This window comes from Ciconia boyciana, chromosome 12, assembly GCF_034638445.1.
Source record: "Ciconia boyciana chromosome 12, ASM3463844v1, whole genome shotgun sequence".
NCBI classification, from domain to species: domain Eukaryota; kingdom Metazoa; phylum Chordata; class Aves; order Ciconiiformes; family Ciconiidae; genus Ciconia; species Ciconia boyciana.
Genome location: NC_132945.1, coordinates 21,419,349 through 21,447,231, shown reverse-complemented (window position 1 = coordinate 21,447,231; position 27,883 = coordinate 21,419,349). Strand labels below are relative to the sequence as shown.

The window sequence follows — 27,883 nt, the reverse complement described above, 5'->3', positions numbered from 1 at the left end:
GTTCCGCTCCGGTCATGTGACCGGGCGGGAGGAGACAGGCGCCCTCTTGGTCACGTGACGGCGCGCTCCCGGCGGGGCGGGACGATTGCATGGGGCAAAGTGCCAGGCGCGACCCCGGGCCCGGGCGAGGCGAGGCAGTTCTGTGCCGCCCGCAGCCTCCGGTGAGTGCGGCCCTGGGCGCCGGCGGGGCTGCCCCCACCGCGGGGGGAGGGGGCTCCCCTCTTCTTCCTTTCCCCTCGATCGCGGGGCGGACGGAGCCGGTATGCAGTTCCCTGGGGGCTGCGCCGGCTGCCTCTGCCCACCGCCGGCGGAGCCATTGTCACGGCGTCCCGGGCTGGCGGGAAGGGGGTGGTGGGGCAGCCCACCTGTGGCTGCGGGGAGGGGGTTTGCCCGCCGCTTCCCGCGGGAGGCGTGAGGGCGGCTGCGGCGGGACGCGGCGCCGGGCTGCGCTACGTGTCCCCTCGGCCGGGGGGGAGGTCCCGCCGCGCCCCTGCCTGAGACGCAGCGCGGGAGCGGGCCGTCCCTCAGCGACCCACTGCCGGCGGGGGGTCCAAGCCCGCAAATAGCAGCTTGGGCTCGGCCGCGGCACCTCCGGGCGGTCCGCTGCGGAGGTCTGTCGCTTCAGAGGGGCGAAAAAGTATGGTGAGGTCCCCGTCGGCTCTAAGGCAAACCGCGCCGTACAGCTCATCCCGGGGGAGTCCGCCTGGGCTCCGGGGGGGAGAGCCGCGGGTGAGTACGGGGGTGACTCGGCGTTTCAGAAGCTGACCGACCTAACGAGGGCTCTGGATCCGAACCGTGTTTCCTGCTCAGCAGCTTCGCTCTGAGCAAGCTGCTCCTGCCTTCCGTTTGCTTTTCCAGCGCTAGGCAAGCACTAATGGTGGGGAGTCACACCGACACTCCTCTGGCTTCTTTGGGATGCAGCTAATGCCAGCAGGGTGAGTGGTGTCAAACGGGGAGCTGGAAGGAAGCATAATAGGCTGTTGTTATCAGTGGACATTCCCGTTTGAGATCTTGTTCCTTCTTGGTGCGCGGTAAGTGCGCGCTCACTGATGGACTTGAAAAAGTACCTCTTCTACCACTGGCGATCTTCAGAGAAAGACTTATAATGAATATGAATGCACAAGTCACTGAGCTTCTTCTCCAAAGTCCCTTTTTTCAAATCTGAGCTGCTTAGCTTGTACCTCTGAAACAGCTTACTTAGTGTTTTGCCCTGTGATGGCAGCACTCTGTGCACAAGTACTTTTTTTCTGATGTTTTCGTTAAAAACATAATGTAAATATTCTGGAAAAGGGCAAAGAGTTGCTTACGATTATTTGGGGTAAAATCTCATTAAAATGAGCAAGAGCAAACCCAGCTTAACTATTGCCTCTCTGTATCCATGTTCTGGACACTGCATGTGATTATCGTTAGTGTAAAGTTCCTTAAAATCTTTTATGCAGTGACCAAAGACTGCATTTCTGTACTGAAATACTTGTTGAATTGTATTTGTGGAGGTAAATAGACAAAGAAATAATTTTTTCTGCTTGGTAATGTGGAAGTTAGTTTTGTGTATTATGATGCACTGTGTGAGCACAAACACAATTTGATTATAAATTAATAATTATAGTGTATTTTGTAGAGAAAAGACCTGAAGCTTTTTTTTTCCTTCCCAGGTGGTGAACCGGGAAAGTAAAAGCTAGCATTACATGTCATTTACCGTTTTATTCTTCTTATTTTCACTTGTGTAATGCATTCCACATTGTTCTGCCTTGTATTTTGAGACTAAGCTCAAGAATGAGGAGCCCCAGTTGGCCTTAGGATGCTCACATAACAAGGGTTTATAAATTATATTCTGTTCCTAATATTTGTGGTGCTTAGGGACATGGTTTAGTGGTGGACTTGGCAGTGCTAGGTTAATGGTTGGACTCGATGATCTTAAAGGTCTTTTCCAACCTAAATGATTCTATGATTTTTCCAGGGGAACATTCATGTTCTCTAAAAATCTGACTTGAAGAGGTAGTGGAGGACACGAACAAGTAAAAGGATTTGCGAAGAATTTGTCTCAAGTAGTATAAAACTCTTGTTAAAGTGAAGTAGAATGTTTTCAATGTGTACTTTTTTTTTCCACCCAGCTTGTACAGAAAAAGTCCTTCAGAGCAATTTCCACAGTCTGCTGACCAAGCAAGACTTGTAATTCATGTTGCTCAAGACTTTAACAGCCTATTTAGAGTATCACATAGCTGTCTGTGACATCTGTTTATTATAGATGGGCAGTTTCTCCTTCTATGATTAAGCCTCATAAGTTCTCCCTCAATGATTAAGCCTCATACTTTCAAATGTATATTTGCCAATGAACGTAATAAGACCTCGTTCTTTCGTATTGGACCAGATCTCCTGTAACCCATTCTCCAGCACTTTTGTAAGCCCAAGGATAAGATGATACAGCTTTTTTCTTTCCTGCTGTCCTTTGCTCTTTTTCATAGGTCTTTGCAGACTTTTAGGGACAGGTACCTGTTTTCCATTTAATGTAATTAGTAGTTTATTTTTCTGCTGCCATAAATAAAGCGAGCTATAAAGTCGGACTCAGCCATTTAGAAATTTAATAAAGTCCGAAGGCTATAGTTAAATCTGACAGATTGTTTCTTCTGTTTGTGTGACTTTTGCCTAGCTTTCACCTCTTAGTTTCAGCAGCTATAAATTCAAGATAATTATATATAGAAAACTTTGGTGAAAATGGAAGTTGTACACTTAGCCAGGAACATTGTGTGCTTCTCAGTTATGTGTCCTTACTGATCCCCGAACAGGCACAAAGCATGTTTGTGGTGCACAGTGCTTGGTTACACTGTGCTGCCTGGGTTAGCTCGGATACTAGAAACACTGAAGTGTTTTTTTGTGGGGTAAAGTTAGAGTCTGGGTTTTTACCAGTGTTGTAACTTCCTCTTTGCATTGCTCATATTTTCTTTTTTTTTTTGTAGTGTGAGGTTGTGAATGACTTAACTTTGACTTCATCAAACCTTATCCTGCTTTAGATATTTTACTTAAAAAGACTGCTGTTGGTACATCAAAAAATGGTTTAGAGAGATGAATCTGAGCGTCTCAGTCACCTTGTGCTTGATCACTGTTTAATTTTCCTTTTGATAGGAAGAAATTGCTGTTGGAAGTAGAAATTGTTTCTGTTGCTTCATTCACTTAATAGAAACACTAGTTGACTTTCTTCAAGGAAATGAAATGTTTGGATTTTAACTTGCACACAGGCAACCCTAAAATTGCCTAAATTAAGCCTAAGTTAAGCCTAAAATTGTACCTAAAAAAAAAAACCATGCAAGGACTTATGTCTATTCCCAAATATCGTTTTGGTTTTGATTATCCTCTGTACGCCTCCTGTTCTGTCACTGAGCGTTGCTCCTCCACATGTAGGCTACTGTGTTCGGTTCTGCACTATTGCAGAGCCAGATTATTTCGAGGGCTCTGCTGCTTCATTAATGGTGTTAATGTACAAACAAGGAAGTACTATTGCCTTGTGTACTGCAAAACACAGGTGAAAGCACTGAAAGAGAATAGAAAATGGGAGTTTCTAAAGGTGCTAAGCAGTAAATAGTCTAGGAGAGAATACAAAAAGGTTTTACAAGGTTTGTTCAAAGCCAACTCTCTTTGTAAGATGAAGCTGCTGTAGATGATACTCCAAAACAGCAGCAGTAGTTGAATTGAAGCCTTTTGGTTTCTTGTGTTCTAAATACACAGCTGGTAGATTAAAGGAGGGGGGGTCCTGCCATTTGTTTGCATCTTCAAATCCTAAAATTCTTTACTAATTGATGATGAAGGTGTTTTACAGATGGAGCAATGCATTGGTTAAGAATCAAACCATTATGCTTCTCTAAAACTGTGTGTGATCCACAACATAGCATCTCACTTAAAAGAATATGTCCATGATAACTTTGAATTACAAGTTATTTATTAGCAGTCATTTGCCTTGCAGTCAGTGGTAATAATTGAGGTCTTCAGTGTTAGCTTATGAAATACATGTTGTCATCTAGAAAGCTCGTTAGATATTACAGAAGTTTTAGATTTGTTGATTGTTTCAGCTGCATCCTGCCAGAACTGTAACTGTCCCTTGTACCGTGAGATTCTCTTTTGAGCTAATGCATATATATATACATGCACGTGTATATATGCATTATTTGATAGATATATATAAATTTTAAAAAATGGGGGGAGAAAACAAACAGATATATAGTGATGGATGGCAAGAGTAAGGAAATGGCATGTTCCGAGTTCAAGCCATCGCTGTAGTGTACAGGGATTGCTACACAGCTTCATGCAGATCTTTTGAATTCTGCATCCATTTTCATGTGAACTTGGTAAAATATTAACACATATAAGGAGAACTAGGATTAAATTGTCAATATTTGTACACCTCTTGTGTGCATCTAGTCATAATTTATTGGTGTAACAAATGTTTTTCAGCCCATGTAGTCATGAATTTTTCTTAATTTAATGTTGTCAGAAGGAGGAAATCATTACAAAAATATTTCTTTCGAGTTTCAGCCAGAGTATTTCTACCAGGAAGCACTTGTAAGGGAGCCAGAATGTTAGAAATTAAATAGAATTTAACAAGGTAGAATACTGTCTCAGATGTAAGCATGTATTAGCTTTTAAATTTAACTCGTTGTTCTGGACATTTTGTAAGGGGAGGAAAAAGGATGTGTGTGTACTTACAGTCACTATGTATTAACCCTATACTTTCTTCTGAGAACAAGATCTCTTTAAAGCATCAGGAGCACTGGAAATCCAGACAATTTGGTCTTCAGAAATCTCCGTAAGGCTGTACAGAAAACTGAGATTGTGAATGTGCTGTTTCTCAATTCAATGTCAATAATACAATGAAACTGATGTGAAGGACAGTATTGCTTACAAATGACTTATTTTCTATCTTTAGATTTGGGCACATCTAATTTTTTAGAGAACAGCCTGTTTTTAAAAATCGTATGAAAACTGTTAGCAACTTGCAACAAAGCAAATGAAAATCCTTATTTGTCATCTTCCCTGCCAACAGGGCACTGTTAATGGTGCATATACCATGTAGATCCAATAGTGTTTCTTAATTAAAAGTCGGAGAACAAAAAGAAGAGACAGTTTGATCCAACAGATAAATTCTATGATGGAAGTTCTGGATTCAGTCCTAGTACTTTGGGGCCTTGAGGGGTTAAAAAAAAAAATAATCTTTTATGCCATTATGCTTTTTGCATGTTTGAGTTACAACCTCTTCCAGGAAAGGTTTTTCTTTACTGTGTTTATACAGTGCCTAATGCCATGGGGCCCTGATCAGTTGGTCCTAGGAGAGCAGTCTTTAAAAACTCACCAACGCAACAAAAAACCTTCTTGGGGCAGTGGAATGATTGAAGCTCGATCACTTTTGATTTATTATTTAAATCCAAACGCAAATAGCAGATGATGTCTTTTATTTTAAAGGAAAGATTGTGTTTGTGTGAAGCATAGGCTTGAAACATAAACAGGACGTTCTATTGACATAATGGGATTCTAACATGCTTTATAAGTGGTCCTGAATTACTGCAATCAGAGCATTTTCTTCCACTTCTCTAACTATCATCCATCATATTTGAAGTCACTTTACAAACTTTATTCAGTTAATTAGGCCACTAAGGCAGAATAGCTCTAATAATTCCTGTTTCTCTTCCCACATGCTACCTTTTAAGTAGGAAAACGTGAGGCTGTGTAAAAAATGGTGGAAACGATTATATGTGGACAGCCAAAGAGCGAGGAAACAAACTGAGAAAATAGAGGGAATACTTTGTACATAACAAACTATAATAATAGTAGATGTTAAAGTAAAATGTTATTTTTACATATATAAGCAGTTAATTTTTTTTTAATGCATTAGTGGGCATTCGGTAGCAGTGCTGATGGTGACTGTAATGACTTTAATAGTACTAGTTCACCATATTACCTGCATGGCGGCTGTTAGTTTGACATATGACTTATAGAAAAGACTTTAACGCAGTATCCTAGTTTCTTGTAATAGTGGATATTATTGTACCGTAGCTTGAGTCTCTTAAACCAAAGGGCAGGCAAGATAGCCAGGAGCTCAGCAGACCTTCTCAGACTGGTGTACAGCTGTACCCCAACTCTCATCCAAGGCAACATCTTACCAACCTTTGATTATTTTATGTAGCGGCTCACAGGCAAAGTATTTCCTTACTTTTAAACTTTTTTCAAAATACAGTAATAGTGCAGTTGTCAGGGCAGTTCAAGCTGATCACATGCCTGAAACACTTTTAAATTCACGTCTATCCAAACCTTACTGTAGGACACAGATTGACTCTGTGACAGACTATTGTGTCTCATTTTAGTTAGTTGTATTGTCTGGTGGTGCTCACAAAACAAACTGTAAGTGAAGTACTTTTTGAAACTTCATTTGTACTTCAGCCTTGTGGGAATATTCATTGCTCCCTGACTGTGGAGTTACAATTATGTCTTTGTTTGCTCTATATGGACTGAGCATTCCTTATGGAAGAACCGAGGTAATCAGTGAGGATCGTATTTCGATGTGATGACATGAAAGCATGTATTTTCTTGGGTAGCTTTATAGTGTTTTTAAAAATATCTTGTGCCTCTGAGTGTGCAGGTGAGCCTAAGAAAGGACCTACCATATGAAGTTTGCTTAAAATATGCTCTTCTGCTGATTCATAATTCTCTTGTGTGCCTGGTGACAGTTCTATATTTCTGTAATGTGTGAATATTTACATACAAATATTTGTGTGTGTGTGTCTAATAAGTCAGATTTTGTAAGAATAGGCAAGAAGTGAGATCTGTAATAACTCTTTAGGTAGACTTGTCTTATTTCTGTTCTTAGCAGGCATGAGTTATTGTTACTGTTTTCTACTGACTATAGCATAATATGATGCCTTCTTCAGTGATAGTAACTTACTGTTTCATCTTCTGAGGCAGCAGCACCTGGTTAGTACAGCCAGTGCAAGTGTTAATGCTATTTTCTTGGCCAGCCTTAGCAATAATTAAAGCTTTTGTTGCCTGAGGCCCATTTTGTGGGAGCTCTTTCCTCTGTCTCCTGGCACCAAGACCACATCATGCTGCAGTGTGTCTCGCATGCACCCACACCTGCATCCAGATGCAGGACGAGAGCAGGACACAGTTTTTGATCCTGATCCCATAGCCACTGACAGTCTCGGGTTGTGCTTGCAGCCCTTATGCTTCCTAACTTCATCCGTGATTGGGATGCAAGGATGAAGCATTAGCGCTTTATGATACATTCAGAGGAAATACTTGATGCCTTTCAGGAAAGTCAGATGTTGCAGGTCATTCAAGGTTCTGATCAGATTTCAATATCTGTGGGACTGCTGCTCAGGCTCTCCGCACGCATCGGTGAAAAAGGTTCCTACGTTGTTGCAGACAAGTGTTCGAAGTCCTTAGGGCTACAAGGTTTCCTTTACGCCTTGCCCTGTCCCTTAGTCATGCTTATTATTAATGTGCGCTAATTCTTGGTTTGTCTAGTCGTTTACTGCATAGTTCGTGAACAAAAGTCTTACTGCCTGTCAATACGAAGGTTCATGCCACAGTTTAGATGAATTAGCTGGTCATTTGAGGATTTTAGGAGATGCATTAGGAAAATAAATCTTTAAAATCAACTTCTCAGACTATATTTCATGTTGTTTACATAGTTAAACTTTTTTTCTTTTTTGACCTAGAAATTATAGTTAAATTCTCCCACAGGTTAGTGGCTGGCAGAAATTTGCAATGTCTTCCTGGCTGTCCACCCAAGATGCAGTTAAAGGAAAAATATGTACTTCATCTATTGGAAACTTCACTTATTCAGAGGTTTATACTGTCTTTACTTCTTGTTGATTAAGCTTCAGCATTTAGTTTTGTGCATCAGCGAGGTAAACCTGTTCCTATGATGAAATATCCTTGTTTTCTTACATGGTTTGTAGCATATCTCAAAGCAAAACCAGAAACTTTCAGACCTTCTATAACAAGGAACAGTTCTGAAATGTCACCAAGGAGCAAGAAAAGTAACTTTATTAAACACTGTTAATACTTAATGTAATTTAGTTTTCCAAGATAAGTCCCTGGGGTAAAAAACTGGGTTAAGCGTGTGCTTAACTTTAGCTGTTCAGTTAATCATCAAAATTCGCTCTTGCTTCCACTGCAGCCAAACATTAAGCAGTTGACTGTGATCATTGTCCTGGTCGCTAACCTCTCTGTCACTGGAAGAATAATGCAAATTTTCAAAAGGTTAAAAAAAATCTGGAAATCACTTCTTTTGCCCTCTTTTCCCCTCTGTTATTTAACAGTTTATGCATTGGACAAAAGAAGTCCTTTGCATTAGCCATTATTTCTACAAATTAATTTCATTTAGGTGCAGTAATTTTTTCTGGGCTTGTTTTTATGAGCAAAAATAATTATAATCTTCAGAGGAGCAGAAATTAGAATTTTCTGAATGAGATGTGGAAAAAGCTTGATTTGCTCCCTAGGGCTGATTTCAGTATCACTTGTTTTTGCCAGGGTTGGATAATACATAAGATATAAATGTGGAAAAACATGATCATCACGTGTGTCACTGTGGCTTACATGCCGTCCTCTATCGTTCTAGCATTCCAAGAGCTGATGTCTCTCTCTTTCTCACTTGCTTCTCCCTATAGTTTCATCTCGCACACCAGTGAATCACAGCTTGCTGCGTGCAATTAAATGATGTCGATTGTAACACAAATCAAATAATAAATGTCTGAACACTTTCCCTTTTTGAAAATTCATAGGAATAAATAACCTAAAGTTCTCCTTCCTGTTCAGCTTTGCTCAGACTTTGACATCTCCTAGAGATACCGGTGGCCAAGTACATCATCTGCTAAATCCCTGCTTTGATTTCAATTCTTTGTGAAATTATTTAAGAACAAATGTCTTAATTGTTTTTGGCCAACAGCAATGAGAAGACTCGAGTAGAATTTCACAATGGAGGCCAAATCCATAGTCATCGGTGTGGAGGGGATGACATGCAATTCCTGTGTTCAAACCATTGAACAGCATGTCGGGAAGATGAATGGTATCCATAACATTAAAGTAAGTAACACTATCACTATTTCTTACAAACCATGATAAAGTATGAACCAAGGGACAAAGATATGTGGAAATAGTATATTCTGTACGTTTCATGGGGAGCTGATGTTAGAAGTGCATTAGTGTATTTCTGGTATAAGAGAAAAACAAGTGCTTACTTTACTGCAGTGGGAGCTAAGTAATTTTCTGCTTTACGATTAATTCAGTATTGTGAAGCAATGAGAAAAAAGTAAAAAAAAAAAAAAGGCAAGAACAGGAAACTTTTAAATAAGGTAATGCAAAAGCCCTAGAACTTACACTGGTGAAAAAACCAAGCTGTCCTTGTCCCTTATACTGAATAAATGTCAGTATTTGCTCACAAGCCTTCAGGCCTTTTCTTTCAAACTGATAATACGCAGAGGTCACTTGCACAGGTTCAAAAGCATTTGTGGGCTTGAGGTGTCCAGTTAATCATGTGGTAGTTGACCTACCGTGAAAAATGAAGCTGTTTTGTTGTGGTTCATGAAGGAAGAGTAGCAGGTAATCCAGGTGACAAAGGAAAGTCTTGCTAGCTCTTTCAAGCATTAGAAGTTTCCTTTCCTTTGTACTGTCCATGAGGAAGTGAGAGAAAGAGCAGCAGAACTGTAGTCTTGAACTGTTAACAGAGCTACTCGGTTTGCCTTAATCCAGACTTCCTTGATCTGACTTGATTTTAACTTTTTTTTTCTTAGCTCAGAGAAGATACCAATATTTTGTTAGTATTTTTTCTATCATGGGCAAAATATTGGACTGTGGAGTATTCCAGGGTGAGCTGATTATCCCTACACAATACATGATTTTACAGTAATTTTAAGAATGGAAACAATTTAAAAGCTAGGAGATTCCTATTAGTTTTATGACCTAATTTGTGCTAGAAAGAACAGGCCTAACAACAGCAGCAAAAGAAAATTGCAAAGTTTAATTACTTAGTATTTAGGTTCTGAAATCATGCTGTAACATTCTGTAGGGGTTGATTTTACTCTAAAGAAAATAATGTCTTCCTGATTTCGTCAAAAGATAATTTCTATTTTAGTGGATATGTCTTAGATGAACACTTTCCTTCCTAGAATAGGGTACGCTGTCTTAATTTGGGGGGCATGTGATCATTACCTCTAGCTGATTTTGAAGGACTCGTTGTGGTGCACCATTCTGTACAAAGGCAAATGATGCACTAGTTAGTACAGTTTCCTTTTGCCTGAAGTAGGCGTTCATGTACTCACATGGACATTTTGGTGAACAGCGGCAATATTTACAAGACGCATCATTTTTCATCTTCCTTCAACTTTAATGGAGCTTTAATGTGATACAAGGCTATGCTCTGACACCAGAACCTTGGATCACTGAGCAGGCTGTTTTAGAAATAGGGATGCTGCTGTTAATATCTGTGGCATGGTATGGTCCGATAAATCACTAGGTATCCGCAAGCATGAAGTCAAATGAAGGCTAAAAGCAGCCTGTAAAATAATAGCCCCAAATAATCTGACTTCAGAATCCTCCCTTTTTCCCTTATTCTAGCAAAAGATTTAATCTCATCAACCTTTCATTTTTATTGTTTCAGCTAATTTCTGAGAATATACAGATGCCTTGAGATAGGAGGAGAGATTCATAGTTTAACTTGATTCAAGACAGTGTGCATCCCATAGTGTCTTTTACATAAGGAATGAAGCAGGTTTTTAAAAGGACAGTATTAAGAGGTTTGTATTTAGGTTTTAAGGTAAATACCTTGTCCCAAAGCTGAAGACTATTTCTAAAATTACCCTTAGCAAGAAAATGTATTACAAAAACTTAGTCTGAGTAGAACAGGACTATAAGAAACTTTAAGATGTCATATTTAGTAATTATTCTTGTTACAGCATCAGAACTCAAATTTAGCCAGATCCTTTGTTTCAGAAAAATCTGAGAATGGTAAAACAGGGTTTTGTTTAGTCATTATGAATTAGGTCAGCAAGGGAGATGAATGTTAGATGGCTAATACAGACAAACAGAGCTGTGTTTAGGTTATTTTGCCTCCAACTGCAATGAAACCAATAAATGTCCATGTTGCTAATTCTGCTAACGCCCATAATTGGGACAAAAATGAAGAAAGGTGGTTCTTAAAATGATTTAACTCATCTAATTTAATCATGACTGTGGTCTTTAGGTTGTACCTTTGCCCAGAGGAAAGATAGAATTGAATGATAATGTGTTGGGCCTCTGGCAGGCATTGGCTTTCCCTTTTGGAAACTGCAGTAATTGTGTTTGATATATCATCAGTTGGGAGCAAATTAAATTGAGGATATTTGTACCATCTGATGTGAAAGGTTAGTACCAAATCAGGACGTCTCTGGATCACCAAAATGTACAGAGAGAGGAAAAACAGCTTCTTTAATGTTCGTCGTATATCAAATTTCAAAACTGAATTTTGTTCTGTGAAGTTTGATGCACTTTATTGCTCATAGCAAGTTAACAGCCTGTGCCTAAGATGCCTAGAAATACTTGACTCCTTTCACTGCTACTTAAATCTGTGGGGGTTTTTTCAAAGAGTGTTTTCTTCCATCCTTGTAGGCTAAGGGTAGTTACTACTAACTGCAGAATTGTACGTGTGATTAGAATTTTTTCTGTGGGCTGTTTTGCTTTTGGGATTGAATCACGTTAGTCATAATTCAAGAGAGTTCAGCTGTGGAAGTTTCATTAAATGCATTGATACTGTCTGAATGTCATAAGTAAAAGTGGCCAGGCAGACTTGTAAAGGATTCTGAAACTGGTCTGGGGGGGGAATCTGTTCTTTCTGTTGTTCCACAGATGAGCAGATGCTACTTTATGGTGGCTATTGGTATGGTTTTACTCTTCAAGGTGAGTAGTGATGGATAAAATTATAGTGGGCAAGTATTACTAATATATGCAAGTAAAAGCTATTTCTAGTCTCATGCAGGGTATTAGTTCTCATCTCAGTATTGCAGTTTGCTAAATTGTTTTGGTTTTTTTTCCCTTGCAAGGTATCTCTAGAGGATAAGAATGCAGTCGTCATTTATGACTCAAAACTGCAGACTCCAGCAACACTGCAGGAAGCGATATATGACATGGGATTTGATGCTACATTAGCTGATTCAAACCCACAACCTGTTTTACCTGACACTATTTTTCTTACAATTCCTACTCAGTCAACTCTAACGTCTAAACAGATTTGTAGTACACTACTAAAGAACAAAGGTATTGTGGACGTTAAAATGTCCTCCGATCAAAAAACTGCAGTGGTGACTTTCATTTCTTCCATTATAAATGGCAAGCAGATTACCCAGATGGTCCCAGGAATAGATTTAAATATCTCAGCACCAGAGGTAATGCCTGGAACTTGTGAAGATTCCAGCTGGTCTCAAGCAAGTAGCGTTGTGCTGCGCCTGAAAGTAGAGGGGATGACTTGTCATTCCTGCACCAGCACCATTGAGGGGAAGATTGGCAAATTGCAAGGAATTCAGCGGATTAAAGGTAAAACCTTAGTGTATTTTAATGTAAATTGAAGTCCACCATGCTGTTCTCTGATGGCATTGTGGAGATATCTTGGGTTTAGATAGCTTAGTGTCACAGTTACTCTTTGTGGTACTAGGTATTTAGTTACATGTTTAATTGGGACTGGAAGTGAAGAAAGGGGCCCAAATTGTGGTGAGGCTGTTGCTGTTACATGTGTGACAGTATTCAGTGGTTGCTTTGTGTTTTGGTAGGGAGCCTGGAGAAGCTGTGTTCCACAACTTTATTACCAGCTATAGAAAACTCTAATACCAGATGTCTTTTTTTGTATTGTAATTAATATTAGTTTATATTTTCTGTTAAATTAAAAATAATATTGGCATATATGTGATTATATATAAAAGGCAAGACAAAATTAGCTGTATAAATAGCTTTGGCATAAATGTATTGCCACAGACCCCTGATAAAAGGATAAATTTAGTATGAAATAGTAATGCCATTTGTGAAAGTCCTGGGGAAAGAGGAAAAAAAAACTAAGGAAGAAAGGAGTTGAAAATTGTTGTAGTACTAGACAAAAAAAAGGGTTGAAGAACTATATTGTTTCATATCTACCAAACCAATTAAATCTCCTTTCCGTTGCAGTTACATTTCTGAGTATTTAAAGCATTCTTGGAAAGCTTTGACAAGATCTGTTGCTCCTAGGGCAACGTGCTTATTGTGCTTAGGGCAGTAATGCACACTTATTTTTATTGATTAATTTTCAGTGTCCCTGGACAATCAGGAAGCTGTTGTTGTCTACCAGCCTCATCTAATTACAGCAGAAGAAATAAAACATCAAATTGAAGCTGCAGGTTTCACAGCATCTTTCAAAAAGCAGCCTAGACCCCTCAAGCTCAGTGCTATTGACCTGGAAAGGTTGAGGAATACTCAGACCAAAGGTTCTGAGACAGCACTGAAAGAAAACTCGAAAGCGAATGATACAAAGACAATTGTCTTCAGAATTGATGGCATGCACTGCAGTTCATGCGTCCTCAATATTCAGAGTACCATATCTGCACTCCCGTCAGTAACAAGTATAGTTGTTTCATTAGAGAAGAAATCTGCTATTATAAACTATAACCCAAACTTAATTAGCATAGACGTACTGAGAAAAGCCATAGAGGCAGTGTCTCCAGAGACATTTAAAGTCAGCCTTCCTGACGAGTATGAAAACGTAGCACTTTTCCCCACGCTGGCGTCTCCACTGAAGTCTCCTCATCCAGCTTTGAAGGATGCTAGCCAGCCACTTACTCAAGTTGTTGTGATAAATATTGAGGGAATGACTTGCAACTCTTGTGTGCAGTCCATTGAGGGAGTCATATCCCAAAAGGCAGGTGTAAAATCTATTCATGTCTCACTCGCAAATCGTAATGGGACTATAGAATACGACCCTCTGCAGACATGCCCAGAAGACTTGCGATCCTCGATAGAGGATATGGGATTTGATGCATCTTTATCAGGTAATGACATACTAAACTTTTAAATTTAAAAGAATTGTGCAGTTCTGTTTAGGATTTGGTACCACCCAAGATGAAATTTAGCAGTTGACATATACTTCGTGCTTGCCAAGAGAAGCTTTGTATCTTCACTGTTAATGAGATAATTAAATGTATGTGCACTTCCTTTAATACATCAGATTAGTTAAAAATGATCGAGATATCTGGAAATACAAATGTCAGATAAATATTGATGTTCGAATGATGCTCCAGTTTGCTATGCGCATGGCATGGCATGGCATTCATGGCATTGGCATTCATTCATTTGCTATGCTCATGGCATTCATGCTCATGGCATGAATATGGAATTGGAGCTTTGCTAGCTGCAAAGAATATCACGGATTGCTGCGCTGAAGTTTATTTAATAGTGAATTATCAAAGACTTGGCTCCTGTGGGGTAACTAGTGAAGGGATATTTAACCAGGCTCAGGCATGACTGAGGAGTGACAAAAATCTGAAGAGTGTGGACATCGCTGAGGAAGTTAAAATGATGCTGTTGAGAGATAACCCTGGTAGGCAGCTAAGCACCACCTAGCCACTCGCTTACTCCCCCACGGTGGGATGGGGAAAAGAAGAATAAAAGAGTAAAAACTTGTGGATTGAGATAAAGATAGTTTAATAGGTAAAGCAAAAGTTGCACATGCAAGCAAAGCAAGGAATTAATCCATTACTTTGGCAGGCAGATGTTTAGCCATCTGCAGGAAAGCAGGGTTTCATCATCCGTAACAGTTACTTGGGAAAACAAACGCCATCACTCCAAACATCTCCCTTTCCTCATCCTCCCCCCAGCTTCTGTTGCTGAGCAGTCATATGGTGTGGAGTATGCCTTTGGTCAGCTGGGGTCAGCTCTCCTGGCTGTGTCCCTTCCCAGTTTCTTGTGCCCCCCCCCCAGCCTACTCACTGGTGGGGTGGGTGAGAAGCAGAAAAGGCCATTGATGCCACGTAAGTACTGCTCAGCCATAACTAAAACATCGGTGTACTCCCAACACTGTTGGGTTATACGTCCAAAAGATAGCACCGTATGAGCTACTATGAAGAAAATTAACCCTGTCCCAGACAAAACCAGTACAGATGCTTACTGTGATGACTGGTACACTAAAAGTAATTGCACAGTGGGAGCAGATGACTAGATAGCAGAATGCAGAAGACTTAGGGTGAGAATACAGGTGAATATATTAATAGGAAGAGAGGCTTCCTGAGGGGACAGGGAATCTCCATTTCTTGATTCAGTAAGATTAAATTTTGAGAAATATTGTACGTGAGCTATTTTATGGCGATAACTGAAAAAGTGGTCAGGTGCTCCCATTTAATTCCTTTCATACTGCTCCTGCATAAACATAGCATCTCCTGAATTGCTGTAAGAAGCAGTTGTCTGTAGTTTGAGAGCCCTTCTCTAAGATCAAAAACACTGACTTCGCTTACAAAACATGCACTTGCTTACAAATTCAGCTTTGTGCCCCAGGTAAAGTCAATAAAATTGTGTGTAAAACTAAGGTTGCAATGCAGAGGTTTAGCTTACAACCTACAGAAGAGGACAAAGGATGTGCAACAGAACAAATACAATGAGGAAAGGCAAAAGGAAAAACAGTAACAAAACAGTAAGTTAATCAGTGGCCCAACCCTTTGTCTTGTTTTCTTTTTCTTACACTTAACTGACGGATGAATCTGCTTGACAAGGCGTGTACAATTACCATTTTTTGGTCTAAATTTACAGCAACATGTATTTACGGCTGGTACCAGCTCATACCTCATTGCAATGGCTATTCATAATGTCATGAATTGCAACCTCCTTTTCAGCAAAGGCAGAACTACCTGTGGCAATAGCTCAGCCCTCACCCGAAGTGCAGCTGGAATCTCACAAAACCGAGCCTCCCTCCAAAGTGTCACCAACCCACCCTGCTAGACAAGAGACAAATACTATATTGAAGTGCTATGTCCAGGTCACAGGAATGACATGTGCTTCATGTGTAGCCAACATTGAGAGAAATTTGAGAAGAGAAGACGGTAAGATAAATGTCAGCGTCATCTGTTAAATTTCTAGCTTTTGTAAAGCATTTTTAATGTGTGCGTTGTCAAGAGAAGTACCATTGCTGGTGTGTTTCATGGGTGAGAACATAGTCTGCTCGCTGTTGGTTTGTAGGATGAAAACAATGTTGTTCTTGGTGCTTTGTGGGCATGCTGCCTAGAGACTGCCTTTGCAAAAGCAGGAGTTGGAGCGCTCCGAAGAGAATATAGGGATCAAAGATGGATCCTTTTGAAACTAAAACAAATCTTCTCTACTGGAGGGACGTGCCCAGGTCTGCAACTTAAAGGCAGAAGTATACATGCCTGTATTAGAAAGGGAGCTATTAGAGAGGGACAGTATTAATATGGATTAAAGAGACATAAGTTAATTCTAGCTCTGCGAGTCAGGACAACTATGTCTGTCTTCTGTCAGTGTGATGATTATATTTGCAGAAACAAATAGTTGCGTGACTATGATGTAATGAAGAGTCGTTACTGTAGACTGTGTTTAATTATTGTAATGAAGATGGATGTGTTCCAAGTTAACCTGGAATTTAATTTTTTTCATCCTAGAAAATGGATGAAGCTAAATCCTTTTCACTTAGTGTACAGTAGGATTGCACATTGTTAGATCTACCCTTTCTCATACATCATCTCTCTTGAAGAAAAGGCTTTTAGAAATGCTAAATGCTGATCAGAAAAATATGCCGAACTGTATTTTAGAAGAACTTATTTTAAGTAAAAATAGATCATCTTTTCATATAGCACAGATTGAATGTTTGTAATTAGACTGTTAAAAATATGCAACTCGTGTGGAGTAATACTTTCATCCGTCTCACCTACACTTAGATGCTTTTGTTGCATTGTTGATATATGATTATATTTTTCTTTATATATACCTACAATGTGTTAGCTTTCTCAATTTCAGTAAATTGCTATTGTGCCATCGTGTTGCTGTAAATGCTGTGTTTCTCTTAAACATTGATCCGCCATTCACACATTTTGTTTTCTAGGAATACATTCGATACTTGTTGCCCTAATGGCAGGAAAGGCAGAAGTGAGGTATAATCCTGCTGTCATACGCCCTTCAGCTATTGCAGAGCTCATACGGGAACTGGGATTTGGAGCTACTGTGATGGAAAACTGTGGTGAAGGAGATGGAATTCTGGAACTTGTTGTAAGCTAGTAATTAAAACCAACCACTCCTGTCTTTATTACTTTTATCTATTGGATGTGCTTGTGCAAGTGTCCGCTTCCTAAAGAGTTAATCATATAGTAGCACTTAATGTACAAAAAATAAAGTCTAAGAGTACATCAGGTATGTATCACAAACTATGTCTTGTCCTGCAAACTGTGCTGGCTCACTACAACACTGAAGTTGGGGAAATATTCCCGTGGTTTTTTGATTAGTCTGTCTATTGCAGGAATTTCCTCCTCTCTCTGTCTGTCTCTCTTTTTTTTTTTTTTTTTTTTTTGGTGGCTGAGTCTAGCTCAGTGTTCCCAGCTCTGAGCTTGAAGAGCCAGCAGAGCTTTAGCAGAGCTTAATAACCTTGTCTATATGCTATGCTTCCTCTATAGTGCTCTCATGCTTAACTAGAGAGCTCCATCTCGCTGCTTCAACCCCCAGAAATATGCAATAAGTAATTCAGGATAGTCATAAGCACTTTTTCTTTTCCTACTTTTTAAGATGCATTTACTGAGTAACCTGTGGTTTTGATAACAGGAAGGAACCTCTGTTTTACAGGTGAGAGGAATGACATGTGCTTCTTGTGTACACAAAATAGAATCCACCCTCATGAAGACTAATGGTGTTTTATACTGCTCGGTGGCTCTTGCAACCAACAAAGCACACATTAAATATGATCCTGAGATTATAGGTCCTCGAGATGTTATACGAGTGATAAAAGTAAGTTTCATGAAGGCACCAAGACTCATAAAATATCCAGTGTCCTTTGAAGAGTTACATACCTCAGAAACAGAAGAGAAGACTATTGAAGGAAAAAATCTGTCTCTTCTTCCATCTGCTATCTTCTTAGTGCAGGTTTCTGCAGATATGTGTGTTGTGGCTCAAAAGCAATGCTCTATTACGACTTTGCCTGAGGTTTTTAAACAGAAATACTGGGAAAGCCAGGCTATGGTAGAGTTGAAGATACTAGATATAGGTTTGCAGAAAAATAGGGCACATCTGTGAGTACTGTAGCAGGAGAGAGGTGAAATAAGTTTCTTGGCTTTCTCCCTCAATTTCTCTACTTCTGTGCTTCAGGAATAACCATTTTGGAAAGCCACATTTTAGAATAGCATTTTAATGTTCTGGAAAGGTTGATTTCTTCATCAGATTGCTTTTCTCTCTTTGCAAGGTAACTAAAAATTAGTAACAATCATCAGAAATGTTAATAAAGTAAATAGAATATAAGGCTGGCACCATCAATAATCTGGCAATAACTTTTAAAGACATTTTGTGCTCATATAAAATTGACTGTTCTCTTTTTTTTATTATTATGCTTTTCTCCGTAGGATTTAGGTTTCACTACTTCGTTAGTCAAAAAAGATAGATCTGCTAGTCATCTAGATCACAAACAGGAAATAAGGCAGTAAGTATTCCTGAACATATTTGGATTCTATAAACATCTTTGATTCTTCTTTTTTAATCAACAGTAAAGTTATGAATTTTTTGTGTGTGTGACTGTGCAGACTTGCTAGCTAAAATGTTATCCAGCACTTGACTGCAAAACAAATTTTTTTTCTTCTTTTTTTAAATCTGAGGTGGAAAAGGTCTTTTGTTGTGAGTCTCGTTTTCTGTATTCCTGTCATGGGGCTGATGATTTACATGATGGTTATGGACAGTCAGCTTTCGGATGCTCACGCACATCACAACATGAGCAGTGAGAAAATGGAGGCCCTTCACTCCTCTATGGTCCTGGAATACCAGCTCCTACCAGGATTGTCTGTTATGAATTTTCTGTCATTTTTACTCTGTGTCCCTGTACAGGTAAGTGGGAATATGACAGTTTATTGGGCTTAAGCACTCAAAATGAAAGGCAATGAAGAAATTAAATTTGAAAAGTGACTGTAATTATGCTGATTCAGAATGCTTTTGAGGTTGTTCTGTGCTTCTGCTGTTGCCAAAATAAGTGGTGCTAGGGTCTGTTAGGGGCAGGCCAGTCAGTGTAGAGGTGCTGTGCAGCCAGGCAGCATCTGAGGCAGCCTGCCTAGCCGCACTGGTGGGTGCGGCGGGGAGCTGGTGGAACTGCGTGGAGGTGAGAAGACCCGAGAGTACTGTGATACAGATCATAGCCCTCGGGTAGAGCTGGGATTTTGTTCAGGAAGAGATGGAGAAGGCAAATAACACAAATAAAATGGGTGTCTCCTTCTCTTATGGAAATGCTGCTGCTGTGTGTTACAAATGTGTGTATGAAATACAACTGATGCTCTTATTACAGATGTTTGGAGGCTGGCACTTCTATATACAGGCATACAAAGCACTGAAGCACAAAACTGCAAATATGGATGTGCTCATTGTTTTGGCAACCTCCATTGCGTTCGTCTACTCGTTTGTTATTCTTCTAGTTGCAATGGCTGAGAAAGCAAAAGTAAACCCTGTAACTTTCTTTGACACACCTCCTATGCTGTTTGTGTTCATCTCGTTGGGCCGGTGGCTAGAGCATGTTGCGAAGGTAAGGAAAATATAAGCTCGTGATATCTACAAGCTGCGAGACACTAAGAATCATTTCAGAATGTTGTGTACCTTTAAAAAACATCCCATGAAAAAGCTGTGTTAGGTTCTTTTAACCTTCTTTGTTGTAAAATCATCCTCAGTAACTGAACTAGTAAAAATATGAAATGACTTAATCTAAGGCTGTTTGCAGAAAGTATTTTCTTAATAGGGTAAATTGCAACATACGCAGTTGTCATTTACCCAGCAATTTTTTTCAATAGCATAGTCAGAAAAATATGAAAATTATTATTCTAGGGTAAAACATCAGAAGCACTGGCAAGACTAATTTCATTACAAGCTACTGAAGCTACTATTGTTACCTTGGGCCCTGATAACGTTCTTTTAAGGTATCTTGCTTTGTCATTTGCTTTTTCTGTTGTTCCTTTTTTGTTGTTAATATGTTTAATTCACAGACAAATGTTACCATTCTATAGAATTATGAAACAAATAACTTCAGATTTGCTGGCAGATTTGCCAGATATAAATGTTAAAATGCAGAAAAATTAACACTGCTGTGATTTGTTTTATTGGAATCTTGCTAATATTTGCTGTGATAAGTGGATTTTCTCAACTGGAAAGTAAATAAAATTATGATAAAATAATCATAGTGCTCTTTAAAATGGCCTTTCCTCTGTCAATTTTTGTATACGTTGATGTCAACCAATGGGATTATGCTTTGTGTATAGTGACAACTCCTTTTGCCTGGGTAACTTCAGTTAGCAATCTCTTATTAAAAACACTGTACGTCATTCTAGTGAAGAGCAAGTTGATGTCGAACTGGTTCAACGAGGTGACATTGTCAAAGTGGTCCCAGGAGGCAAATTCCCAGTGGATGGTCGTGTTATTGAAGGACACTCTATGGTAGATGAATCTCTTATCACAGGTAAGCATTTGCTTTTTGCAAGTGTAAAAATGTTTTTCTTTTCCTTTAAATGAATCTGAAGAAGGGAAGTTGAAGCTGATGTTCTCCTCAGTCTTCTAATTGCATGTTAGGAGTTGGTAGCTATTATAATATTGCTGAAAAATATACCTTAGTATCTGTTGTTGACCGTTCCTTAGGTGAAGCGATGCCTGTGACTAAAAAACCTGGCAATACAGTTATTGCAGGTTCTATTAATCAGAATGGATCACTACTGATTTCAGCAACCCACGTCGGAGCTGATACAACTCTTTCCCAGATTGTTAAACTTGTGGAGGAGGCCCAGACCTCAAAGGTGGAGTATTATCAAATTAAGCATTTGGGTTTTATCTTATCGTTTAGGCATCAGCATACCAAATCGTTTGAAGAATAGTCAAGATTGTTTAGATTTGAATTGCAGTTGCATAATGAAGTATCTTGCTGAATAAGGACTTTGATACGGTCTACTGTTCCAAGTCTCATCATCTTATTAAGTAAATATGTAATTATAAAGTGTGGTATGCCAAATGTGCTGCAGACAGAAGCTGTGATTGTATCTATGTCTGAAGGCGTAGAATAGAGTAAGCATAATGTTGCTGGAGCTGACGTGTTTCTCCTTCCTAGGCTCCTATCCAACAATTTGCAGACAAACTTAGTGGCTACTTTGTTCCTTCTATTGTGGCCGTCTCTGTGGTTACCCTTTTTGCCTGGATTATAATTGGATTTGTGGATTTTGAAATAGTAGAAAAATACTTTCTGGTATGTAAGTCTCCTTAAACACCTTATGAAATATTTAAAAAATAGTTAGCTACAAGTCTATTAGACTGCAATGGATCCCTTTCTGAATTACCCTTGCAGGCAGTTGTTGACTATAGATATTGGATTATTATTATTGTTATTGTTGTTATTATATTTTCCATATTATATATTTTTCCACTGTATCACTCCTACATTTATACTTAAAGAGAATCTGCAGTAATTAGTCAACTCCTGAAAGTTACTATTAAAAAAAAAAGTTAATTTAAAAAAAGTAAATGCTAAACATCAAAATTTCCTTCTCTGTGGGGGAAAGTCCCTTCTGTCACAAGCTCCAATTCTGCATCTAGTTTTGTTAGCATAGCTCTGTGTAAATTCATATTTGAAATCAGTGGAACTCATCTTCATTACAGGTGCCAGAGGAGGATCAGGACCCAAACTTGTACCTTAGGGTTGCTTAGATTACAGGTTTCTTGGTTCATGACTGTTTCTGATTAGAATTTATGAGTTTCCAGGAAAGCAATCTTCATATCCTCTTTCTTTGCTATTGTATATATTGTTGATAGAGTATCGTTTATTACATTACAGTGTAAAAGTGTTATCATAGCATGTGGTACATTTATAGGACATTTTCCTAAATAACAAAACAGATCACGGGTATATGCAGTATAGAACAGAACTTAGTCATTAATCTTAGCTTTGCATAATTTGTCTGTGCTTTACTTCTTAATTTTAATACTTTAGCTTATATATTTGCAGATTTTTTTTAACAACGAAGGCAATGTGTAGTTGAATACACTGTTTCTATTGTTCAATTTCTTCTATTACTAAAATAAACTTCTGTCACTAGGGTTACAATAAGAGCATTTCTGCAGCCGAAGTGATAATCCGCTTTGCTTTCCAAGCCTCTATCACAGTCTTGTGTATTGCATGCCCCTGTTCTCTGGGATTAGCCACCCCGACAGCGGTGATGGTTGGGACTGGCGTAGGAGCTCAGAACGGCATACTGATCAAAGGAGGGGAGCCATTAGAGATGGCACATAAGGTAAGAGATGTGGGTTATTGCTACCAGAACTTTAAAGGCTGGTATCGGTGGCATTTTGCCAGTTGCTGCCTGAGCAGATCATGACATGTCCATCAGTACATATTAGTAAGTGATGTATGATCAGTACACGTTAGTAAGTTTGGTTAAATGGGGTGGTTTTCTGAGGAAGCTATACATTAAAGCTTTGTTCATTGAACGAAGTCTTCCTGTTTTACTGCAGGTTAAGGTGGTTGTATTTGACAAAACAGGTACTATTACTCACGGGACTCCAGAAGTGACACAGGTGAAGTTTCTAGTGGAGGGTAACCAACTACCACATAATAAAATGCTGGCGATAGTGGGGACTGCAGAGAGCAATAGCGAGCATCCTCTTGGAGTAGCAATAACAAAATACTGCAAAAAGGTAAGTTAGTTATATAGGAAAAGAGAAGTTTGTGTATGGAAGAACCTCTCTTGCAGTACTTTATATATATGAATAGTCTTGTGTTATTTAGAAAGTAATTGATGTATTCAATTGGGAAAGCTGAAAATTGTGGAGCCACATAAATCACTTACTACCAGATTAGATGCACTGGATACTCAAACTTATGTTTTGATGATTGAATATTTCTCTGCTCCTGTTAGAGTTAGTTTGACTGCACTTCATTTTGTGGGGTTTGTAAATGCAGCATGCTTTTATATATTTAAAAATTTTCTCAGTTTGTGTCCTTTTCCTTTAGGAACTGGACTCAGAAACCCTTGGGACATGTACAGATTTTCAGGTAGTTCCAGGCTGTGGCATTAGTTGTAAAGTCACCAATATTGAAGCATTACTCTACAGGAAAACCAAAACGGTTGAAGAAAACAATATTAAAAATGTGACACTTGTGAAAATTGAGGAAAATATGGACGAATCGGTGCAGCCTGCTTTGATTATTGATGCTGAACTACCAGGTAAGCTAACTCTGGTTTATAGAATAAAATGAATAATTTTTGCTTTTGTGTCTTTAGGATCCTTAAGAATGAGGTCACTTTTTTCTGCCCTGGAGAACTGGGCTTGCATCAAGGCACACGTGAAATAGTTGGTCATCAGTTTATTTCATGCTCACACATCACTCAGGACGTTTTGATTAAATACAATTTGAAGTTATGTGTTGAATATGGGGCTGGAAAATCATATAGGAATTGTCTTTCAGCTCTCTCTGTTTTTACTTTGCTTCATCCCAAGTTACCATTTGCTAGCCAAAATTATGTGTATTTGCACAACTGACTGGTTTTTGATCGAGAACAGCTCATTGTTAGATCTTTCAGCTATATTGGGCTGTTACATATAAATTAGAAGTACTGAGAAAGGGACTTGGTCCTTTACTGTCCTTTGACCTGTGATTCTTGGTCCACTGACATGGTAACTACCCATTACAGAATAAATGTTAGTATCTTTTTTTGTCAAGAACACATGAAAAGATTGGTAGGGCAAAAAGCATTGAGAAAGGCTTTCTTTCTGTTTGGATTCTCTGTAGTGATATTTCAGTGCATAGTGGGAGAACCTGGATAGGATTAGCTGGAGGGAAGCTTCCTGGTTATCCATACGATGGTAGGATTGTATTTTCTTCCTTCAGCTGCTATGACTTCTCAAAAATACTCTGTTCTCATTGGGAACCGGGAGTGGATGAATAGAAATGGCCTCCTTGTTAAAAATGAAGTTGATAAAGCCATGATGGAACATGAGCGGAGAGGTCGCACAGCAGTTCTAGCAGCTGTTGATGGTAAGTTCAATGCTGTCTTTTTTTATTCAGAGGTTGATTTGTCACTATTTAAATAGAAACTAATAAGTAGTAATGTCATAGCAGTTATACCTGAAGCAGAATAATGGGATGAAAAGAGATCATTAGCTACTTTTATAACATTTTCATATGAGAAGGACCTCTTCCTGCCTTTCATAGTTGACAGGAGAGTTGGACATCATGCAAAGACTTCAAAGAGAGAAAAGGGGAAGAAAGGAGAAAAAAGGATTTTTTTTGTTGTTGTTGTTAGACAGTTCATGCTCTGTATTTCCTTAAACATTGCTGCCCTGGTATGTGTTCTCATTCTGATTTTTACTGTCGATATTACTGTTTCTGGAATTGGTCTTACTGGGAAAAAAAGTTACATTTTTTTCCTAAAGCAATAAAGGTCTTTATTACAAACACACTCTTTCTGTTCTTTTAGGAGTGCTTTGTGGGTTGATAGCTATTGCTGATACTGTGAAACCAGAAGCTGAGCTAGCAGTCTACACTTTGAAGAGTATGGGGTTAGAAGTTGTCCTAATGACTGGTGACAACAGCAAAACAGCAAGATCTATTGCCTCTCAGGTAAGCTGTTACATGTGCGTTTTGGGTTTGAAGCTTGCTACAGCCCACTTACAGGAAGCATATTGTGTCATGTTGATACTGCTTGTGGCTGGCATAGAACTGGTCTATTGTGAAAAATGGTAATGTAAACAAATTCAGAATAAGGCGGGAACAAAAGAAGCCTTTTTGAATGGAAGCAGCATCAACTTTGAGTTCAGAGCTATTTTCATATCAGATGGGTTTGGTCTTTAGCTCATGAGTGATAACGTGGGTTTCAGCCTTCCTAGTCACATTATTAAAGGCAGAAGCTTTGATAGCTAGTAGAAAAGCTGCAAGACAGTTTTGTATTTTCTCTCTCTTTAGGTTGGCATCACCAAAGTGTTTGCAGAGGTTCTTCCCTCCCACAAAGTAGCCAAAGTGAAACAGTTACAAGACGAAGGAAGACGGGTGGCCATGGTTGGAGATGGTATCAATGACTCCCCAGCTCTTGCTATGGCCAATGTGGGAATTGCTATTGGCACGGGTACCGATGTAGCCATTGAGGCAGCTGATGTGGTTCTAATTAGGGTAAGAAAAAAAAGTGCTTCATTAAAATGAGATGATAAGAGGGGTTAGAAGGCCCAGGATGTCTTGAATGATTCGGACCACTGCTGAGGTGTACAACCTTCATAAGCCAGGAGAGCTGGAGCAGAGAAGAGATTGTCTTCATCATGTTTGTTTAGTGTAGTGGTAATTATCCTACGAAGGAAACTTCCCCATTTTCTGGATACTACAAATTTTGGGGTAATTAAAGTTTGAGAGTGCGCAAAGGAGGAAAAAGTGACCTGACCTTTGGCAAACATAAATTATATTTCAGTAACATACCACAGTACCTCCAAGGTTATAGTCACTTCTTCCTACATATCAACACCACCTTGACAGAAATTGTGGTCAGTGTCTAGAGCTGTACTGTGTGGTGCTGTATACATTATTTGGATTACGATGACAGCTGGAATAAGATCGGCGCTGATTGTATGGGCTCTATGCAGATGAACTAGAGCAGCCTACAGAATACTTACTACGTATAGTCTGTTAAATCCAGTGTATGGTGGCTAGCTTTAAAATAGGAGTACGATGACACTGCATGTATGCTTTTTTTTCTCTCTTTGACTTCTCCAATAAACATATTAACTTGCAGGATGACTTGATGGATGTGGTAGCAAGTATAGATTTATCGAGGAAAACTGTGAAAAGGATCCGGATCAACTTTGTCTTTGCTCTAATTTATAATCTCATTGGCGTTCCCATAGCTGCTGGTATGTGAATGTTTCCCTGCAGTAGTAAGATTGTGCTTAGTGAGTAGAAGATTGCGGTGATTTACTATTGCGTGGAAGAGTATCCATTTTCTTTATTTCTGACTGTCAGTAAGTGCAGAGTTCTCTGCCTGGGAACATTGCAGTGGTATATATGTGAGCTGTCCTCCTGCCACATTATGGCTGTTATGGATATGCTCAGCACATCAAAATAACTTTAAGATAAAAGGTTTATTGAATGAGCCTGATCCTGTGAACAAGCAGTTTACTGCAAGGCAGACAAGACATGCCTACCTCTGAATTTCAGACTGTGTAAGTGACACATCCAGCTGTATTCATCTGTAGGTTCTAGCTGAGATACAACACAAATATTTATGTATTAAATATTTGTTGTTTAACACTAAACTAAAAATCCCATTGATTAACATAGTGAAATACAACTAAAATGAGACAGTCTGTGTGAAATTGTATGTGTTAATATATGGAATCATGCTGTGTTCCTGCTTTGAACTTACTGCTTTTTTCTTTTTCTAGGTGTCTTCCTGCCCATTGGTTTGGTTTTGCAGCCCTGGATGGGATCTGCAGCAATGGCTGCCTCCTCTGTTTCTGTTGTGCTTTCTTCTTTGCTGTTAAAGATGTGAGTACAAACAATTTTGTGGTTTGTAATTTGGATTTGGTCTTTCACTTTGAGTGGCAGAAAATAAGTGTGGGACTATGACAGATCACAAAGCTTTTTGACGAACAGTTTAGGCAGGGCTGTGTTCAGCAGCAATTGGTTTTGCTCTTGCTTCAGAAGAGGAGTCAGTTGGTCCAAAGCGCTTCAGACAGTAGTGTTTAAAAATGTTATTTCTAATGTGAAGAGAAATGTACAAATTGGAAGTGTGTTCAGAATGGAAAATGCCTCTGTATATTTCTGAGAAATCTTGTCAGGACATGCTGGCTTCTGAGACAATGCAGCTGTAAACACCACACTGACACTGAGGATTGTTGCAGTAAGTAAATGAAGCTGCTGCATTTGTCATTGCGTTAGTGTTCCTTACTCCGCAGTTAGGAGTAGTGTGGCACTGTGGTGGGAATGGTATCTTTTGCTACTTAGTTAACACATGAGGTTTCAGAAGGAGAGTAGAAGAGTTGGTAAACGATAGCTATAGTGGTCCACTCTCAGTAGATACATTTTGCTGATAAGTTTTGCAGATGCTCAGCACCACCGAAGCAGTTAAATACTGAGTGACGCGTGTCAGCTTTACCTGTTCTTCTGCAGCCTGGCCAAAAAGCACTGCATTAGCTTCTGGTTGTATAGTAGCCTTGCAAAATCTGAAACTTTAGTCACTATATAGTTGATCAAATGATAAATGTCTCTGGCTTGTGCATGATCATAGCATGTTAGGCCAGTTTCTTTCCATATTTTAGTGTACTTTACTTCAACCTGAGATGTATTGTCATCTTTTGTTTTTTCCTTCCATAGGTACCAGAAACCAAGTTCTGAGAAACTCGAGTTCCAGGCCCGTGGCCAAATGAGGCACAAGAGCCCATCGGAAATCAGTGTCCACATTGGAATTGATGAGACTGGAACAGGCTCTCCTAAACTGAGCTTAATGGATCGAATCATCAATTACAGTAGAGCCTCTATAAATTCTCTCTTTTCAGACAAGCGTTCAGTGAACAGCATAGTTCTTAACGAAGCAGATAAGCATTCACTTTTGGTGGGAGATTTTGGAGAAGATGATGACACAGCATTATGAAAGACTTGCCCCTCCCCTCCCACCCCTGCTAAGCAAAAAGAACAAAAAAAAAAACCAAA

The 27,883-nt window shown here is 39.2% G+C and overlaps 1 protein-coding gene across 3 annotated transcripts; it reads left to right on the top strand.

Annotated features, from left to right (window-relative positions):
* Nucleotides 1–2: 2 nt before the first annotated feature.
* ATP7A (ATPase copper transporting alpha) lies at nt 3–27,883 on the top strand. Of its 3 annotated transcripts, none has more exons than XM_072876542.1 (23): nt 3–161; nt 8,933–9,069; nt 12,060–12,549; nt 13,293–14,027; nt 15,861–16,067; nt 17,081–17,244; nt 17,812–17,973; nt 18,582–18,658; nt 18,831–19,056; nt 19,508–19,741; nt 20,038–20,129; nt 20,538–20,665; nt 20,842–20,996; nt 21,305–21,439; nt 22,287–22,481; nt 22,702–22,884; nt 23,201–23,414; nt 24,080–24,226; nt 24,669–24,811; nt 25,154–25,357; nt 25,968–26,085; nt 26,617–26,719; nt 27,548–27,883. In XM_072876542.1, the coding sequence occupies exons 2-23, from the start codon at nt 8,962–8,964 to the stop codon at nt 27,822–27,824; spliced, it is 4,497 nt and encodes a 1,498-aa protein (XP_072732643.1). In that variant the 5' UTR covers nt 3–161; nt 8,933–8,961; the 3' UTR covers nt 27,825–27,883. The 3 variants fall into 3 exon arrangements, with proteins under 3 accessions (XP_072732643.1, XP_072732645.1, XP_072732644.1); XM_072876544.1 differs by lacking the exon at nt 3–161 and adding an exon at nt 241–260; XM_072876543.1 differs by lacking the exon at nt 3–161 and adding an exon at nt 510–729.